At 44.9% G+C, this 19,206-nt stretch overlaps 1 protein-coding gene across 4 annotated transcripts in view; it reads left to right on the top strand.

Moving 5' to 3' along the window:
- LOC147611177 (uncharacterized) overlaps positions 1-19,206 on the top strand; it is a 59,114-nt gene that overhangs the window by 28,812 nt on the left and 11,096 nt on the right. For 3 of the 4 annotated variants that reach the window (XR_015263972.1, XM_086785836.1, XM_086785838.1), the window contains exons 5-6: positions 69-205; positions 17,316-17,396. Coding sequence is in view for 3 of the 4 variants with exons in the window: in XM_086785836.1 (XP_086641962.1) it covers positions 69-205; positions 17,316-17,396 (218 nt within the window). In the remaining variant the exon portion in view is untranslated. The remainder of the gene's footprint in view (positions 1-68; positions 206-17,315; positions 17,397-19,206) is intronic. The other variant, XM_086785837.1, reaches the window with a different exon arrangement.

Below are 19,206 nucleotides of genomic sequence, written 5' to 3' on the forward strand. Positions count from 1 at the left end.
TTTTAGCAAGAAATAAGTGTTCCATTGTCTGGTTGAAATAAAATTGGCTGGTTTATTTTGGATGCTAGATGATACATGGGAGCCAGAATTGCATCACTCATATAATTGGGTTCTTAGGTCCATCGTATTTGCGATCTTTGATGCTTTATGGACCTATCTATGTGATTCCTGCAATAGTAATGAATCATCAAGCACTGCTTAAAAGGTGAGAACACCTAAAAGTTGCAAGTGCTTGCAAGGTATGTATGTGCAGTATGCAATCACATCCGTGTGCATTCACACACCATGTCATGTGAGCTTTCTGTCATCTGCATTTTCTATGCTTTTTACATCTTTCATACTTGTTCAAAATTTATATGCTCATTAAGGACTCGAAAACATTGAGACATAGTTTGTGTGCACATTTGGGCTGTAATGTGGTGGTGGCTAGCATTCTTATGCTTGAAGCGAAGATATATATTTAGAAACTAGCTAGACAGCAACGTATAATAATTCTAGACAATATCTGGTGTGCAATAAGATGACATGCACATAAAAGCCTCCTTGTGGAATGAGATCTCTAATGTGGGTGACTGCATCTTTGGTATTCAAGTGGATATCTCGAAGCTATGAGCTGAATATGCCAATATTGTGAGAATTTGTGCATCTCAGTGTTTTGGGGATCTACCATTTATTTGGTATTTTTTCTATTTTCTCTTGTGCATCTCAATGTTTTGGGGATCTACCATTTATTTGGTATTTTATCTATTTTCTCCTATTTATTTTGTCCAGGGCCAGTCGGCCAGCCCTAGAGGCAGTCGGTCAGGTCCCTAGAGGCACTATGTACGGAGTTCCCAATTATTCACTCATTCATCCATTTCCCTTGCACATAGTTCAACACTCAGTTGCTGGCCATTGCCATTGTAAAGCTTTATTGCTGTTATAAAAGGTGATCTTGTCCAACTCTCTCAATCTCCTTTGCACTCTCTCATATGTTTACTGTTTATGCTCCGCATGTGCTATCTCCTTCAAATATGGTGTCCTTTTTTGACAGTGTAGGGTAGGCAGTTGTGCCTATGTGCTAGGGTTTACAGAAATAGAGAGAGAAGAGTGCAGCGGAACTCAAACACAAGCACACACAAGTAGCCCTAAATCTTTTGTTTGTTACTGATTTTTTCAGTACAAAATGTTACTGAAAAAGTGATCTCTAATATCAGCTCTATCCTTGCTGTTAGATGCTAGTGCTCAACCAACCCTAACCCCAAGCCTTACCCTACCCCCTGCTTTGACTAGTCAAACCCCCCTCCCCCTTTCAACCCATTATATAACAACACCAACCCCCCCCCCCCCCCCCCCCCCCCCCCCCCCCCTTCCTTAAAAAAGCCCCTCCTAACAAAAAACAAAAAACAAAAACAACTCCCACTACTCACCCCCTCATATATTTGTTTTGTTGTTGTTGTTTTAAAAAAGAAAAAAAGAAAAAAAAGAAAGGAGACTTCTATTTAGTATGAATAGACCATACAAAATCACGGCTAGAAGCCGGAACAAAAGATCCTCATCCTAGAATGTTGGGGGGCAGGCACAGGTTGGGTGGAGGCTCACAGCTCACGCACGATACATTTCTTATTTCTAGACTTTGAGAAGGCTTATGATAGAGTGGATTGGGATTTCCTTGAAGGAACCCTTAGATGTATGGGATTCTCCTAAGACTGGATTAGAGGTGTTTCATGTTTGTATCGGGATGCTCACAGTAGTGTGCTCGCATATGGTGGTAGAGGTGATTGCTTCCAGATCTCTTGTTCTGTGTGATAGTGATTCCCCATAGCCCCCCTGTTATATCTCATTTTTGCCGAGGCTATGAGCATCTTTCTTTGCTCCATTGCTGGAATTTCTGGTTTGAGTCTTCCCTTGCGCAGTGAGGATGAGCTTTTGGACTCTAAATTTGCTGATACTGCTACGTTCCCTCAAGGCCTCACACATGTTTATGTTTCTTTCAGATTGCATTGGAGGAATTTTGCCTAGCTGTAGGGCCTCTCATTAATTGACATAAGTTTGTTGTTTTTTGGGTTAGTGACTCACAAAGAGTCGATTGGGGTGCAGAGCTCGGGTTTACTTGGATTGATAGAGGCTATAGTGCCAGATATTTGGGGTGTCAAGTTGGGGTTGATATATTGCCTGCACAATAGTTTGCACCACTACTCATGAGCATAAGGAAGAAACTTGTTTATTGGAGTTCTAGGATGGGATCTAGCCTCCAGAGTCTTGGTAGTTAGCCAACTACTGCTTGCATCAGCCTGGTTCATTGCCTCATGTCGGTGCTTCTCTCATGGATGCATTGGCGAGTTGCGGAGATTGGTCCGCAACTTTTTGTGGTCAGGTCTGGATAGTACACTAGACACCCGGGAGAGAGTTTCTTGGGAAACTGCTATATGCCCTAGACAGGAAGGAGGGCTGAATATTGTAGATACTGGATATATAGTGCAAAACATCACTCGGGCCAGAGGTGCTTGGGAAACTGCTATATGCCCCAGACAGGAAGGAGGGCTGAATATTGTAGATACCGGATATATAGTGCAAAGCATCACTTGGGCCGGAGGTGCTTGGGAGACTGTTATACGCCCAAGACAGGAAGGAGGATTGAATATTGTAGACCCAGATATCTAGTGTAGAGCATTGCTTTGCAAGTTAGTGGTGAGAGATTTCCTTCCAGGCATTGAGCCTTGGAAGAATTTTTGTATGTCACACATTTCCGGTTGCACACCGTCTTGATGGTGGAGATTGGATGCTTAGTTCATGTTTCATCTTTACAAAGGCAGAGTATAGGGCACCTTCCTCTCCACTTGTAGCTGCCATTATTAGAGCCTGGAGCAACATGAGACCTTTTCTGAGACGCATACTTTCTAAATCAGACGATGAGGCTGATAGGCATCCCATTAAGTGGAATGACCTCATTAGAGATGAGGTTGGGCGACCTTTGGGTGCGTCTAGATATATGGTCTTCCTATGGATTGGAGACTTGCATCCACCCAGCACCTCAGAGGGAGTCTTACATGGATCGATCAAATTGATGGAACTATACCTCATGACTGGTGGATTTTGGCATATTTCACGATCAACGTCATCCTAGGTGGCTAGGTGTTTTCTCTAGGACAAGAGTGCCATTACGGGTGTTAGCCTTGCTAGACCAAGTTGAGGAGGGAGTTTGTGTTTTTAATTCTATCTTGCCAGGTTGGAGATTGTTGAAATGTGACACATAGGAGATTTTTCCTAGCATTGCCCTTCATTCAGTGAGAGTAGTTAGTCGCTTAGGGAAGCACTGGCATGTTGACCCTCCATGTGATATTGTGACCCATGGGTCTTGGTTTATGATTGTACGGTGGATGTCCTTCATATGTCATCATTGGGATCCTGGTGAGTGGGAGTGGATTGATGCAGACAATCCTATCCTTTTTCAGCTATACTGTCCGTAATGCTAGGCTCCTTTTACTTGGATAGATTCAGAGGACTCCTAACTCTGGTTGCACAAGAAGAGATATGACATCACCCCATTCAAAAGAGATTTTGGCATAGACTTTGGCACTCATATAGGAGGAGCGAGATCTCCCGCTTTTTTTGGTTATTCTTACATGGTGGCCTCCCCATTAATCGGTGGAGGGCTATTTTTGGAGCAGACCCCGCTTGCCCTAGATGCCCGGTTGTTTCTGAGACACTACAACATTGCATATGGGGGTGTAGAGCTGCTCAAAAGATTTGGGCCTCTATAGCTCAGCAGAGGATAGATACCATTTATGTTACTTGGGTGTTATTGCTTGGTTCACTCAATCTGGTCCACAAATATTTTTCGAGGGGGTAGGGATCTGGACACCACCATAATGATATGTAAAGCTGTGGTCCAATTGCACAACTTGGCAAATTAGGAGGGCCGGATGCATAGAGGCTATTGGGGACATTCAGATCTACGACACTCAGTGCATTTGTACTATATGGGGAGATATTATTCACACTCTTATGGCCACATGGGCTCGTATACAAGGACCATCTAGATCTGCACCAGCAAAGCCCCCTATTTTCATGAGGGAGTGGGATCAAGGGATCTTTTTCTCATCGACCCCCACATGACTCTCTTGACACCTTTGTGCCTCATATTGGTTGAGATCACCCTACATTTTGGGATGAGGTTTTTTTTGGTTCCAGCCTTCCATTCGTGATTTTGTATGGTCTATTCATACTTGAATGAAGTCTCCTTTTTGCAAAAAAAAAAAAAAGTCTCTCTCTCTCTCTCTCTCTCTCTCTCTCTCTCTCTCTCTCTCTCTCTCTCTAAATGCTATGTGCCTCTCCCTCTCTAAGTGTGCCAAATCTCTCTTTCTTTTAGTACTCCTCTCTTCTTTGATGGCTCTTTCTCTATCTTTTCCTAAATCCTTCTTCCCTTAAAGCATTCAGCCTCACCTTGTGATCAACGAACATTGTTGGCAATATAGCATTGACGTTAGTGGGGATGTCATAGTATCTAGTCCATACTATGCATAATGGAGTTGATAGTTATATAGTCTTGTGGGTTGACTACCATGAGTATATAACATGCACGTTCCTAAAAGGTGAATTTGGGCATGTTCCTAGATTCATCTAGGTATATTGTTGGCAATATAGCATTGACATTTGTTTGAGCTTTTGGACTAATGTTTTTTCTCCCCCCGAAAGAAATTAGTTACCAAAAAATAGAGTTGAATCAGCTAAGTACATGACCCAATCTCAATCATGGGAGACGAGAAAAACAGCAGGGGATAGAGAGGGGCTCTTCCTCTCGCTAGTTGGCCACTTTCAGAGGAAGGGTATCTCATACGATGGGGGGGAGGGGAGAACAAAGAGGTGGCTTGTGATGCCAAGTAACCTCACTGTCTCTCTAACCCTGAGGAAAGGACCGCTGCTCCAAATCCATAGAAAAGCCTTTCAGCGCTTCAATGAGGCCCGACCTGCCTGCCCTTGGGTCCATGACCACTTGGCATGCGCAGGTTGCCCTCCTTGGGTTTTGGAATTCCGTTACCGAGCCTAAGGGGGTAATCACATAGCATAAGAACCTGCATGGGCACAAAATATTTCATCTTTCTCTATTTATGCTGTCGTGGAGCTGTCGGCCTGTTTCCTACAACCCACTGCTTCATGCACAAGTATATAAGAGTTGCTCCCTTTATTCATTCTATCATCTTCAATTGCCCTATTTGCTGGCTCTTGTACTCTGTAACCTCAAGCTAATAAAGCTCAGTTCTTGCTTGCAATCTTTCTCTCTCATGTTCATTGCTTCCGCTTGTGCACATTCTTTCATGGTATCATTCGCCTAGGCTCTGGCTGCTGCACAATCTGTTCCTCTACGTTTTCTGCTTCCCTAGATTCTCTTGGCTGTAGATCCTTCAAACAGTGGCTGCGTTTCTTCTTTCTTAGCTGTCTTCTTGCTCTACAAGCTCTCCAACTGCTGTCGGCCAGCCCCTAGGCTGTGTTTTCTTCTACAGTGGCAAGTGGAGGAGTTCTCGCTGCAAATTCAGTAAGGGCATCAATTTTGTGGCAGGTTCTTGAAGGATATTTTTTGCCTGACAAGTGGCACATCAGCTCTTCTCCCTCCAAGATCCCCTCCCCCTTCCGGTAGGAGGTTCCCGGTGGTGTGTTTTTGGGTTTCTTTTGTTGCTGTCCAGCCTGCATCTTCAGAGGGGGCTACTAGTCCCTAGTTGGATCTTATGGAAAGGTGCTCGAGAGAGCACGTGGATTGCTTAGCTACTACAGAGGTTGTTTGAGACATAGCTTCTTTGAGGCAGACATGGGTCCCCCTGCACGAACAAGGAGGACAAGCTCAGTGGTTCAAACTATGATCATTGGAAGCTACAGATGAAGGTCTTGTTCACACACAAGGGACTCTGGGAGATTGTTCAGGGCCATGAACGAAAGCCCGAACGCCCTACCAGCTCTAGGAAGTGGACTCAGGACCAGGAGGATGCCTTTCTCGCCGAACTTTCAGCTTGGGAGAATCAAGACTCAAAAGCTCACTCTGCACTTGTACGAGCCATCTCACCAGAGGTCTCCCCCGCCGTGCAAACATTGGATTGTGTTGCTTCTGTTTGGAGAAAGTTGATAGACCTATATGCACGGGACTCTACAATGCGGTCTGTCAACCTATGGGGTCAGCTCTTTTCTCTGGAGTTTAGAGCAGGGACTTCCATGCAGTCATTCGTGATGAAGGTTAAGGTAATTCATGACCAATTAGTGGCAATGGGTACTGCCCTGACCTCTTCTTAGTTAGCTGCTCTCCTCCTCATCAGGCTTCCTACAGATATGACATGGTTTCCCGAGCTTTGCGGGTTCATATCACAACACGTTCCCTCGAGTTTGATGATCTGTGTACTCTCCTCTTGGAAGAGGAATCCATCCTAGTTTCTCAGGGAAAATTGAAAGTTTCATCGTCTATTGGACCTGATCAGGCACTCTCGACGGTGCAGAAGAAAGTTCGGAGTCGGTGTTACAAGTGTGGGAAGAAAGGCCACCTGTCAAAGGATTGTCAGTCAAAGGACAAAGGCAAAGCCAAGGACAAGGGCAAGTCTTCAAAGAAGGGCAAAGACAAGTCACATGGCACTGACACAGACTCGTCTAGTGATAACCCCAGCTCTCCCAAGGCCTTACAGTCTGGAGAGAACGTGACTGGTGTCCTGCTCTGATCCTAAGGGCATCCCCCCGCGTGCCGTCTTCCAGAAACGGCTTGTGGGTGGGAGAGGGGGCTTTCAAAAAGCTCTCTTATATTAAAATCTGGAGCATGGGACCCGTGTGTCGGAGTTCCAAGTATAAAGATAGGCAAGTTCACTTGATGGTCCGGATGAGTTCCAGGATCAACCAAGTTTCCTTCATGGTTCGGATGAGTTTCAGAAGAGGCTAAAGAGGTATGCGTGTCTAGGTGTTGTTGATGTCTGATTTCCCAGGTATTTTCACCATTTGGTCCCTTAACTAGTCTTGACCAATGTTTCAGACACTGAGTGGAACCAAGGTGTGAATGGGGATTTTTCCACAGAAGAAAGTTGAAGCATTTGTTGGCAAAGTTTGGCCTGAAAAATGGCTATGCAACATGAGCACTATGGAATTTTATCATTAAAGTGGCTTGTCATGTTTATAGGTTGGTGTGTTCACACATCATTAAAGATGGGCTGGACGTAATTATTATTTTGGGCATGGATAGGTGAACAAAAGGAGGCGCCTAGCTTAAACTTGGGCTACAAGCCTAGGAAAAACATGAAGTTGATATGTTGGGCCAAAACTTGGGCATCAAGCTAGGAAAAGCATAAAATTGATATTTTTGGCCAAGTTCACTTATTTTGGGCAAAAAGGGAAAAGCACTTCAATAATAGAGCTACTCGACTTTATTAAAGGAGGGATTGGGGCTGTTTTGAAAAAGGCCCATCCCTTTGGAGCTCTGCTCTCTCCTCCCATGCACAGGAGCTGGCTGTCTACTGTGCTATGTTGTCTCTGCTGATTTGGCCGACATCAATATGGAGTTTTCCCTCTCTTTCTCTCAACCGGTTGCTGCAGAGGCTGGACTGGCCGTACAACCACCTGTACAGTGGTGTTGCAGCCGTACAGAGGCTGTACAGCACTTCCTCTTCTCTCTATGCTGGTTATACAGATGGTACAGCAGCCGTACACAAGGCGGTACAGGTTCACACGTGTGAAAAATCAAGGGCTGCTTTTTATGGAGATGTTTTTGGGACAGCTTTGAGGCTTTCTTCTGGTCGGCTGCCTGCTGGCTGTACTAACAGTGGTACAGCAGCTGTATTGACAGCCGTACAGTCATTCTGTACAGCAGCCATACTCACCCACACGATGACAATAGCAGGTGGTTTCTCTCTCACAGTTCTGGCTGCGCAAACGGGCCATGATTGGGGCTGATTTGGAGACAGTTTTGGGACTGTTTTGTCTTGGCTCTGAAAGAGAGCTTGGTCTGAATATTGCTGATGCTTTGTGGAAAATCCGGTGCTGTATGCACCCGCACCTCGGTATCTTGTAAAAGCTTGTGTGTGAATAAAGAAGTTCCTATGGGGGGCTGGCCGTTCCGGCTCAGTGCGGTGTTTTTTTATATTGTTTATGGTTCTTCCACTATGTTAATCATGCTTGTCTGGTATTTGAAGTGTTGGTCTATTATTGTTCCGGGTCCCCTACCATGTGACAGGTATGCCTCTCATCATTTCTCTTTCTATCAAATCGTTTTTCTACAGAAGTTGTCCAGAGGGCATGCAAGGAGTTAATTCGCTGCTGTTTGATATGTGTGCATGACTCGAATACCCAAAGGACTGTCGGTGGTTGAGGTTTGCAAGGCTGCCAAGGCCAGCCTTAGGGCAGCCAAGACTGGCTACCCTAGGCGGCTGTTCTGGGCAGCAGCCTGGCCAGTGTAGCATGGGCAGCCAGCCAGGCGTCCAGACTTGAGCAGCTAGCCCACATAGCCTGGGCGAGATCACCCTTGCCGTTTTGCTATAGCAGGGTTATTCACAGCAGGGAAGCACACAACAGGGTGGGGGGAGAGAGCAGATAACTGTGCATAGGAAAGCGCAGGGGATTGGGTGGTATGTGCAGGGGAGAGCCAAAAAAACAGCATGCGCAGGTCAGCCATTAAGCTAGTGCACATGAAAAAATGGGCTGACGATTTAGAAAAAAAAAGCAGCACCGTTTTTTTTGGAAAAAACAAGATAGATTTTTTCCATTAAACTGAGGTGATGGCTTTTTTGCTAAAAAGAGGGGAAAGCTTAAATCAATAAAAGCACATGTGAGTTTTTTTAATTAAATTTGAAAAGCACTTTAGTTTTTTGCCAAAAAAAACTCAAAAAGCAAGTGAACCTATTGACTTTCTAGTATAAAAGTAGGGATTTGCTTAGAAGTTCTCCACAATCAACAAGCAATCTCCCTGGTGAAGAGGGTTGAATGTACGCGGCCAGCTTTGAAGAGTGGGATTGGTACTTGTGATCGTAGATGAGCGGGATTTTGTGTCACACGCACTTTGCACTGTAGTGCATGGTGACAAGCTGGCTCATCATCATCAGTGCAACATTGTACAGTATTAGCACCTTTTTAGGATGATAATTGTTGGACGCTGTGACCCCATTGTAATCCTTAGTCCAAGAGCTACGTAGATCATTCCTTAGCCATAGCAAGTCAGTCAAGTCCCTTAACTCACTTGAAGAGATTCATTCATGCATGTAGAGTCAGTAGAAACCTTAGGGTTTGTATTAGAAAGCACTTTGCATATTGCATATCATTCATCCATTGCATATAGATCATTGAAATAGCCTTGATACAGAGTTCTACACCCACTATTGGGCACTGATGACGTTAGTGAGGATGTCGTAGTATCTAGTCCATACTATGCATAATGGAGTTGATAGTTATATAGTCTTGTGGGTTGACTACCATGAGTATATAACATGCACGTTCCTAAAAGGTGAATTTGGGCATGTTCTTGGATATATCTAGGTATATATATTTATTAGTATTTATTTGGCATTTTTTCCATAATTTCCAGCATTTAACACCATTTATCCATCATATGCAATCGTGTAGCATTTAATATCCAGTTGGCCAGCATTTAGTGCCAACCGACCAGCCCTCAAGAGTAGTATAAATAGGCTTGCTTTGTTCATTCCTATCATATCATCTCAGCAATCAACGTCAAGCGCTTCAGCGCTTCAGTATTCAGCCATAGTTCACCTCAGTCTTCAGCGTTTTGGAGAAGCGTTTCATCCTACAACCATAGGAGCATCAATGCATGAGCATCCAGCCCTCCGTCAGCAAAACGCAGCAGTCTACAACATTCAGCCATCAGTAAACCTTGCGTTTTCTGCATACAACCAGTTTTCAGCATTCATCTCTTCATCGTTTTGCTACAGCCAATTGGTGACGGTAAAACTCAGCATTCATATTCATTTACAGCATTCATACATAGCCTAGAACAGTCCCAAACAGCCCCTATCTCAGCCTCAGATTTGCAGCCTTTCCTCATTCCATTGGGAAGAGTGCATAGGCTCGAGATTGGACATCATTGGTGCTTCTACAGCCGTGTACGGTTCAGCCCGACTCTTGGTCTTCCTAGATCTGGCATTTGGCTTATCGTCAGTCCACTGTTAGTCTCTTCAAAGTAATAAAGTAAACACTATTCTGGTAACGGGATAGGGGGCCCTTCAGTGGGTAATTTGGGACCCCATATGGTGTACAGTTTCCATCTCTCTCTCTCTCTCTCTCTAAATCTCTTAAAGTTTGAAGTCTTAAAGTGGATTGCTAAACTTGCGAAACTCGGGATACAGAAGACGATGTGAGCATTTGTGTGACAGGATCCTCAATTACGAATAGTTCCGCTGCATGCTACATTGGTATCAGATTCAACTTGTCCACACACACCGTATCCTAGCGTGAGGGCATCCTTAGATGGTCAGATTGCGTTCCAGCACGACCACCGACTTCAGCATCATGTCTACAGAGGAGAGAACTCATCAGCCGGAAGACGTCTCCCCCAAAAGAGACCTTGCTCTTCCGACTACAAAAGACACCATAGCTCTACTCAGAGCTCAGAACCAGCTTCTCATGGAGCGCCTCCAACTCTTGGAGGCAATAGTAGCACGTCCTCCGCCGCCTCCAGCAATCCCCGACTACATCTCCCTCTTCTTTTAGATGAAACAACAAAGAAGAGAAGACGAGGCTAGACGGAGAGAAGAAAAAGCAGACGCTGAAGCAAAAAGTAGCAAGAAAAAGCATATAGATGGGACTACGAGGAAGCCCAACGCAGGAACGAAGAAGACTGTCGTCAGGCTGAACTCGCCGCTCGGGAACACCAACGAGAGCTTGATCGAGAACGTATGTTACTTGAGCACCAAAGGGAAAGGGAGGCCATGCATCTTAGATACCAGCACCTCTCTTCAGCTTCCCTAGCCTGCGGTGCCACCAGCTAGCAGTCCGCGACATCGACTACTGTCATTCGAAGTCAACCAAATTTTAGTAAGTATGATGGTAAGTGTGATCATTTAGCACTTAATCAGTTTATTCATCAATTTACTGCTCATTTTCCATTAGCTAGGATCACAGATCCTCAGGATAGAGTCCACGTAGCAGCACCTCACCTTACAAGTAAGGCAGTCAATTGGTGGCAGCATTGGTCTAGTCTTCATACAGACCAGACCACATGTATCACAACTTTTAGCTGGGATACGTTTGTTCATGACCTTAAGACCAGATTTCTCCCACCCAGTACATGACCGGTCTGGCACATGAGTTCTATGGACTTAGACCGAATGGGTCTCCAATGCTTCAGGTTTCCAGAAAGTTTATCACTTTAGCACAGCAGTTAGGGCTATCTAAGCAGGCCAAGATGGATCAATTCATTCGTGGATTAGATCCCAACATCCGGTTCATAGTTCGCAACTTTGAACCTAGTACATATGACTAGGCTTTGACTCTCGCTCAAAATGAAGATGAACGGAGGCAAGCCCAATCAGTCATCACAGTCCAGTACCAAACCCCAGCAGCAGCAATCTGCTGCACAGCCAGGGAAAGGTAATGCATCTTCCAAAGATGCTAAGAAGGATGGCAGTAATAGCTCCAGTTCAAGAGGTAAGAATCTAAGGCTAAGAAAACCCCTGATGAAAAGGCTAAAGCAAGCATCACTGGAGGTTATCTTCCTCCAGAGGAGCAAAAGAAATACCAGTTAGAAAACATATGTTTTTTTTGTCATATCATAGGGCATGTCAAGAAGGATTGCCACAAATGGCAAGCGGAGCAAGCCTCCAAAGCATCTTCTGCCACAGTTGCCATAGCATCTCCAGCTCCTCCAGCCCTACCTACTACCACCAGTGCGGTTCAGCTTTTACCTTCTATGCATCCTATGCCATCCGTGGTATTTGATGCTAAGCAAGAGGGGTGAGAGTGATGCTGCACAGAAAAGCCTCATCCGAGCTTATGGCTCTGCCAAGGGCCGGCAGTTTGTAGTCCTATTTGACATAGGCAGTTCTGAGGACGCCATCTCTCCCCAGTTGGCTAACAAGATGAGCTGCACATTAATACCATATCATTTGGATGTGGACGGGTTCACACCTGGTCTCCACACCCACATATCTTAGAAGGCATAATAGTTTGCCTTTGAAGTTTAGAAGGCCTCATTCCAACGAGATTTCATTGTCTCGCCTCTTTTGGGGTGTGACATGATCTTAGGAATCAAGTGGTTTCATCAGTATGAGCCTATTCCCGATTGGGGACAGGACACTTACTATTTGTAAAGGTTTTCTTGAGCCCGTCATGATTTGTGGGGATAGAAGCATCCTTGGCATCCCATTGATTTCGCCACCTCCAGGCCCGACGAGCTATCCGCAAGGGAGCGGAAGGAGCACTACTTTATGTTCGTGCTCAGAGAGCCTCTACCTCATCAGTAGCCCCTATCTCATCTTCAGTCCCACAGTTAGTAGACCTCTTGTCCAGACATCAGGACATTATGCTTAGGGACGATCTTCCGCCCAGTCTCCCTTCATCACGTCCTGAGGACCATCATATCAATTTGGTCCTTGGATCAGAACCTCCTAGCAGGTTCCCCTATCGTCTTTCCAAGACTTTAGAGGGCGAGCTAGAAAGATAGTTATCTGAGCTCCTCCGAGCCGGATTCGTTCGGCCTTCTTCCTCACCATTTGCTGCACCCATCCTATTTGTCCAAAAGAAGGACAAGTCTGCATGCCTTTGTGTAGACTACAAGGCATTAAATAAACTCACCATTAAGAATAAGTTTCCTATGCCAAGGATTGAGTACATTTTGGAGCATTTAGACGGCGCAAAATTTTTCACTAAGATCGACCTCAAGAGTGGTTACCATCAGGTCCGCATTTTTTAAGCTGACATTCCAAAAACAGCTTTTCGGACAGAGCATAGTCACTACGAGTTCGTAGTCATGCCTTTTGGGGTTACAAATGCATCAGCAACCTTCAATAAAATGATGTCCAGGATTTTCGCAGTCCTCATTGGTACGTGTGTTTTCATCTTTCTTGATGACATACTTGTATTCTTAGCCACTGCGGAGTAGCATGAGAAAGATGTGGAGAAAGTCTTGCAACTTTTGCGAGATAATGGGCTCTACATAAACGCCAAAAAGTCTATCTTTGGCGTTAAAGAGGTTCAATACTTGGCCTATATCATCGGTTCCGATGGGATTTGATTGGATCCCTCAAAGGTTCAGGAGATCTTAGATTGGGACATCCCTCAGACCGCCCAAGAGATCTGTTCTTTCGTAGGTCTTTGTCAAGCCTACAGCACCCATGTTCACCAGTTTTCCAACCTTGCAGCACCTCTCACCGACTTGCTTAAGGGGGTGAATACTCGTAAACAAAAAGTCTCAGTCACAGGCAAGGCGCTTGATGCATTCCGTGCACTCCAAAAAACTACCTCAGAAGCGCGTGTTTTGAAATTAGCATCTTGGGATGAACCTTTCGAGGTCATTACCGATGCAAGCAATGTAGCCATAGGTGCAATTCTCCAGCAGGACAATAGACCCGTGGTGTACTATAGTAGAAAGTTAGATGTCGCCAAGAAGAATTATTCGGTTTATGACAAAGAGCTTTTGGGTGTGATCACAGCGCTCAAACATTGGAAGCCTTTCCTTTATGGACAGGTTTTCATAGTCAAAACGAACCGCCAAGCACTTAAGTGGCTTCAAACCATGCCAAGTGCCTAGTGGAGTGATCGGCAACAGTTTGGAGGAATGATTGAGTATATCCCTGGTAATTATAACCCAGTTGCAGATGCTCTTAGTCGAAAGGCTAGCATCCAAGCAGTGTAGGAGTCTACCATTATCGAAATCACGGGGAAGGACTTAGATAGCATGAAAGACCAGTATGTCGACTCCCTTGAGTTTGGTACTTGGTATAATTTGGCCCTCACTTCTGAGCCTGGCCATTATTCAGTGCAGAACGGTTGGTTGTTCTTCAATAACCGCCTCTGTGTCATTCGGGAAAAGCGATCAGCTCTTCTCCATGATGCCTATGACTCCTTAGTTGGAGGACATATAGGTATCAACAGTACCCTCGAGAAATTAGAACGGTCCTTTTATTGGCCAAAAAGTTAGGGTTCCACATACAAAGAAGGTTGGGTTACTTCAACCTTTGTCTATCCCTGACGGACCTTTTATCGACATATCTATGGACTTTGTAGGGCCTCTACAGTATCCACTCGATCCCGTAACACTTAGTGTTTCACCATTGTGGATCGCTTCAGTAAGTTCTGCATGCTTATTCTATGCAAGCATATGGCCACAACTGAGGACGTAGCCCATGTTTTTCTCAAACATTGGTACCCAATTTGTGGTTTGCCTAGTACCATTACATCAGACAGAGATTCCAAGTTTACCTCGCATTTCTGGAGGGCATTATTCGAAAACTCTGGAACTAAGTTACAGTTGTCTAGTGCATTCCATCCACAAACAGACGGCCAGACATAAATTTATAACCAGTTGGCCTTTGATGTTCTCAAGTCATATTGTCATGACCAGCAGTCCAAATGGGAACATTATCTTCCATTGGTCCAAGCCATCTTGAACGATACTCATTCATCCAGTGTCAGATGGACTCCATAGGAAGCAGCCTTTGGTCGCCGTTTCTCTTCTCTTTTGATGAGATTGGTGTCTCCATCTCTTGAGGCTAATAAAACCATGGAAGCATTTTCTGAAATCATTGAGTCAGTGTCAAGGACCGCTTGACCAAAGCACGGGAAGCTTATAGTAGACAGGCAAATAAGTCTAGACGAGATGTCCACTTCAAGGAAGGGGATTGGGTCTATCTGTGCATCATGAAACAAAGATTGAAACAAGTGGGCAAACATTGTCCCAAGCTTTCATCCTGTAGTTTTGGACCTTTCCCAATAGTTAAAAAGATAAGTGATGTCTCCATGAAGTTAAAATTGCCTACCAGTTGGACGATGCATGATGTTTTCCATGTTTCTTGGCTAAAACCATATGTTGGACCAGAAGTTTTTGATGTTTTAGATGAACAACAGCTAGACGTGGTAGACGAAGCAGAAGTCATCGAGCCTGAGTAGATCCTTCTTCATTGTTGGAAGCATGGTTCTGGTCAACGGATACGTTAGTTCTATACGAAGTTCCGAGATCGAGGTACCCACGAAGCTGTTTGGCTAGACGAGGAGTTCTTTCAAGAGTACCCCCAGTTGTTGGTGGACTACTTAGAAGCCATGAACCTGCCGCCAAGCTAAGCAGAAGGGAATGTCACATGCACTCTGCACTGTAGTGCATGGTGACAAGCTGGCTCATCATCATCAGTGCAACATTGTACAGTATTAGCACCTTTTTAGGATGATAATTGTCGTACGCCGTGACCCCTTTGTAATCCTCAATCCAAGATAAGTCAGGCAGCACGAGCTACGTAGGTCATTCGTCAGCCATAGCAAGTCAGTCAGTCAATCAAGTTCCTTAACCGACTTAAAGAGATTTATTCATGCATGTAGAGTCAGTAGAAACCTTAGGGTTTGCATTAGAAAGCACTCTGCATATTGCATATCATTCATCCATTGCATATAGATCATTGCAGAAGCCTTGAAATAGCATCTGGTAGCCTTAGGATATTTATTAGTATTGATCTGGCATTTTTTCCATAATTTCCAGCATTTAACACCATTTATCCATCATATGTAGTTGTGTAGCATTTAATTTCTAGTCGGCTAGCATTTAGTGCCAACCGACCAGCCCTCAGAGTAGTATAAATAGGCTTGCTTGTTCATTCATATCATATCATCTCAGCAATCAGCATCAAGCACTTCAGCGTTTCAGTATTCAGCCCATAGTTTGCCTCAGTCTTCAGCGTTTTGGAGAAGCATTTCATCCTACAGCCACAGGAGCATCAACGCATGAGCATCCAGCCCTCCATGCAGCAGTCTACAGCATTCAGCCATCAGTAAACCTTGCGTTTTCTGCATACAACCAGTTTTCAGCATTCATCTCTTCATCGTTTTGCTGCAGCCAATTGGTGAAGGCAAAGCTCAGCATTCATATTCATTTACAGCATTCATACATAGCCTTGAACAGTTCCAAACAGCCCCTATCTCAGCCTCAGATTTACAGCCTTCCCTCATTCCATTGGGAAGAGTGCATAGGCTCGAGATTGGACATCACTACAGCTGTGTACAGTTCAGCCTGGCTCTTGGTCTTCCTAGATCTTGCGTTTGGCTTATCGTCAGTCCACCGTTAGTCTCTTCAAAGTAATAAAGCAAATACTGTTCCAGTAACGGGATAGGGGGCCCTTCACGTTAAAATATTGCATCTTCCTTAATGCTGTCGTGGAGGACCTGTCGGCCTGTTTTCTACTTGGTGGGGAGACCACCATGTAAAAATAACAAAAAGAAATGAGAGATCTGGCTGCTTTTGTATGAATGCCAAAGCCAATGCCAGTATCTGTGCTGTATCACTGGAGAGAGATCATAACTCTCCCAATGAGGCTTGAGAGTAGGGATCCTATGCATCTGTTGAGTGAGGAGAAGCCTGGCATTCTGGACCGTGAAATCGAAAAAGGGAGGACTTTTCAACGGATCGAGGGCATCAATCCACTCCCACTCTCCTAGATCCCACTGAAGATATCTGATAGGACTACCACCATATAGCCACAAACACCAAGAGCCCTGAGTCACTATCTGAGGAGAAGGATCAATGAACCAATGCTTTCCCAAACCTACTCCTACTATATATTAGTGAATGAATGAGTAATTACAATGATTGTCACAGATCCAATGTAGATCTAGACTATGACTACTATGCTTGAACTAATGCTTACTGTCCTCCAATGTGGGTTAACGGAAAACGCTGATTTGGAGATGTACTTGGCTGATCCAAACTTCTAGACTGCATGTCTTTGGTCTTGGCTTTGCAATCTCTATCTTTGAATGATTATGAATGACCCATGACGTGCCTTTATATAGGAAAGTGATAGCAAGTCGTAATCAGGTCGGTTTTCACTTTTAGGCCATAAAAAGTCAACAAAAATGTGTTCATATTGTGCCCATAATATATCCCAACCATTGGTGCATGCCTTGAGGGCACCTATAGGCCTACCAAATTGACTCCAAACTGCCCATATACGACCTCTAACTTTGCCCTTAAGGCGGTTGTAAGGAATTTTCATGTCTATGTGGCACCGGATTAAGGTGCGCACGTGACAACACATGCTATCACATATTTATATTTATGAAATCGTTTACTTAATTGGTAAACAAATGGATTTTATGATGAAGATCATAATGCTTTGTTGAATTTTCTCTTTTAAAGGGTTTCTTTCCGTGATGTTATGCAGGCCATTAAGCTCTTTGGGAAAAGTTTTGTTACAGACTGCAAGATCCAGCCTCTTTCTATCCACATATTGTGCGTCTGCATGGTGAGCTGAATGCATGTATCGTGTATTTCTTTCTCTTTGTAAGGGTTTCTTCAAGAGGTAAAAACTTCTTTATGGTATGTTTTCAATGGTATATTTCTAGGGAGTGCTATTAGCTCTTCTTTGTAGCGAGGAGATGGAAGAGAAATATTGTGTGTGTGTGTGTGTGTGTGTGTACATCTGAAGTTGGTGTCTCATCAAAGAGAACAACTAAATGAGACTAAAAAGTACAATAAACTAATTGTCTTATAGTTATAAAAACAGAATTGTAAGACTCCGAGATGATACTGAGTAGAAAATACTGGAAAATGTATATCAGGTAGATCCATGTATGCTGATCAGTTGAAGTGTTGCCCTCTCCTTAGATCAATTATCTCCGCCATGGGGTGTCTAGAATGGAGAGGTCGTAGAAGCGAGGTAGGCGCCTACGATGCCGAGCAATAATGGCTCTGATCTGGCGATGGTGAGGATGCCGTGGTCGGGATCCTGGTGGGCGTGGCGACGAGCACGACATAAGATGACTACTCTATCAGTGGTGACTCCCTGGGAGCGTGGTCGGTGTCCTGATGGCCCAATGGAGAAGGTATCAGGAGGTGTGTGGGCTGGGTTGCTGGTGCTGGTGCCGAAGAAATCTGTCAGGGTTCTGTGTCTAGGTACATCATGGCTTGGTCTCCTGTTTGCCAAGAGGGTCTCTCTGTGTCTCCTAAGCTCAAGTAGGAACAATCCCAGGCATCTTTGATCCTCACACTCCATGACCTTGAGTAACGGCCCAAAACCCTCTCGGAAGAGGGAGTGATATCTCCCTCGGATCTCATAATAGACTGTACATCGGCAAATGTAGTGCTCCTCTGTCTCTGCCTCCTGGTAGCATAGTTGACAAATGCGGTCATCCAAGATCTGATGCACATATCGCCCTGTCTCAATCCACAGCTGGTGTGATGAGGTCCAGATCTGTCCAATGGCACAACGTATCCCGGTGTACATCCATGTATGCCGGGCGGGTGATAAAATCATTTGGTGAGAGGTGTAGAAAATGGCTCTCGTAATGAGCCATTTTCGTGCCTAAGGGCTCAAGGGGGCTAGTCCATGTCCTCTCTGTGTCCACTGTGATGATATCCATCCTGATCACGCGGTTTTGCTCAGAGCGGGTGAGATCCAAAAATGGACAATCCAGACTGTACTGGAAGGGTGGTAGTGCCTCTATCCACAAACCATGTAGGTCCAACCATGATCCCATCGGAGCATACCAGCAATGAGTATCTCCATCCTCTGCCAACTGTATGGATGAGGTCAATGCCAATCGGGAGTACCTCTGCTGAGGGAGCTCCCATAGCCGCTGTAAAAAGGTAACTCCCTGGAATAGGGCCTCGGTCACTATTGGTGCGGCACCCAGCTCAGCCCGAACAATCTCATGTGGTACTAATGATTTGCTCCGAATCATGCAGGCAATCATCATAATCAGTGGTCTCTCCATTTGCCTCCATCCCTCATTTGTCCCTCTTTGAGATCTGTGATGTATGCTGGCCCCCCAAATTGGAGCTCCATACAGGAAGGTCGGTATGACAAGCGTATCAAATAGCCACAATTTGGTGCGTGGCTCCTGAAACTGTATGTGTGCACATTGCCTCTCAAGTGCCCCCAAGGCTACATGCCCTCGAGCTAATCTAGCTGCTGTTGCCTCCTTCAGGGAGAAACGCAGTCTTGTGAAAGTAACTCCCAAGTAGACATATGACCTGACGTACTCAACCGGCTCCCCTCGGAAAGTGAACTGAGGCTCTGATCTTGTCACCCATGCCTGTGTGGTGTTAAACAC

Source organism: Cibotium barometz, chromosome 48, assembly GCF_041138505.1.
Source record: "Cibotium barometz isolate CiBa-2024 chromosome 48, ASM4113850v1, whole genome shotgun sequence".
Taxonomy (NCBI): domain Eukaryota; kingdom Viridiplantae; phylum Streptophyta; class Polypodiopsida; order Cyatheales; family Cibotiaceae; genus Cibotium; species Cibotium barometz.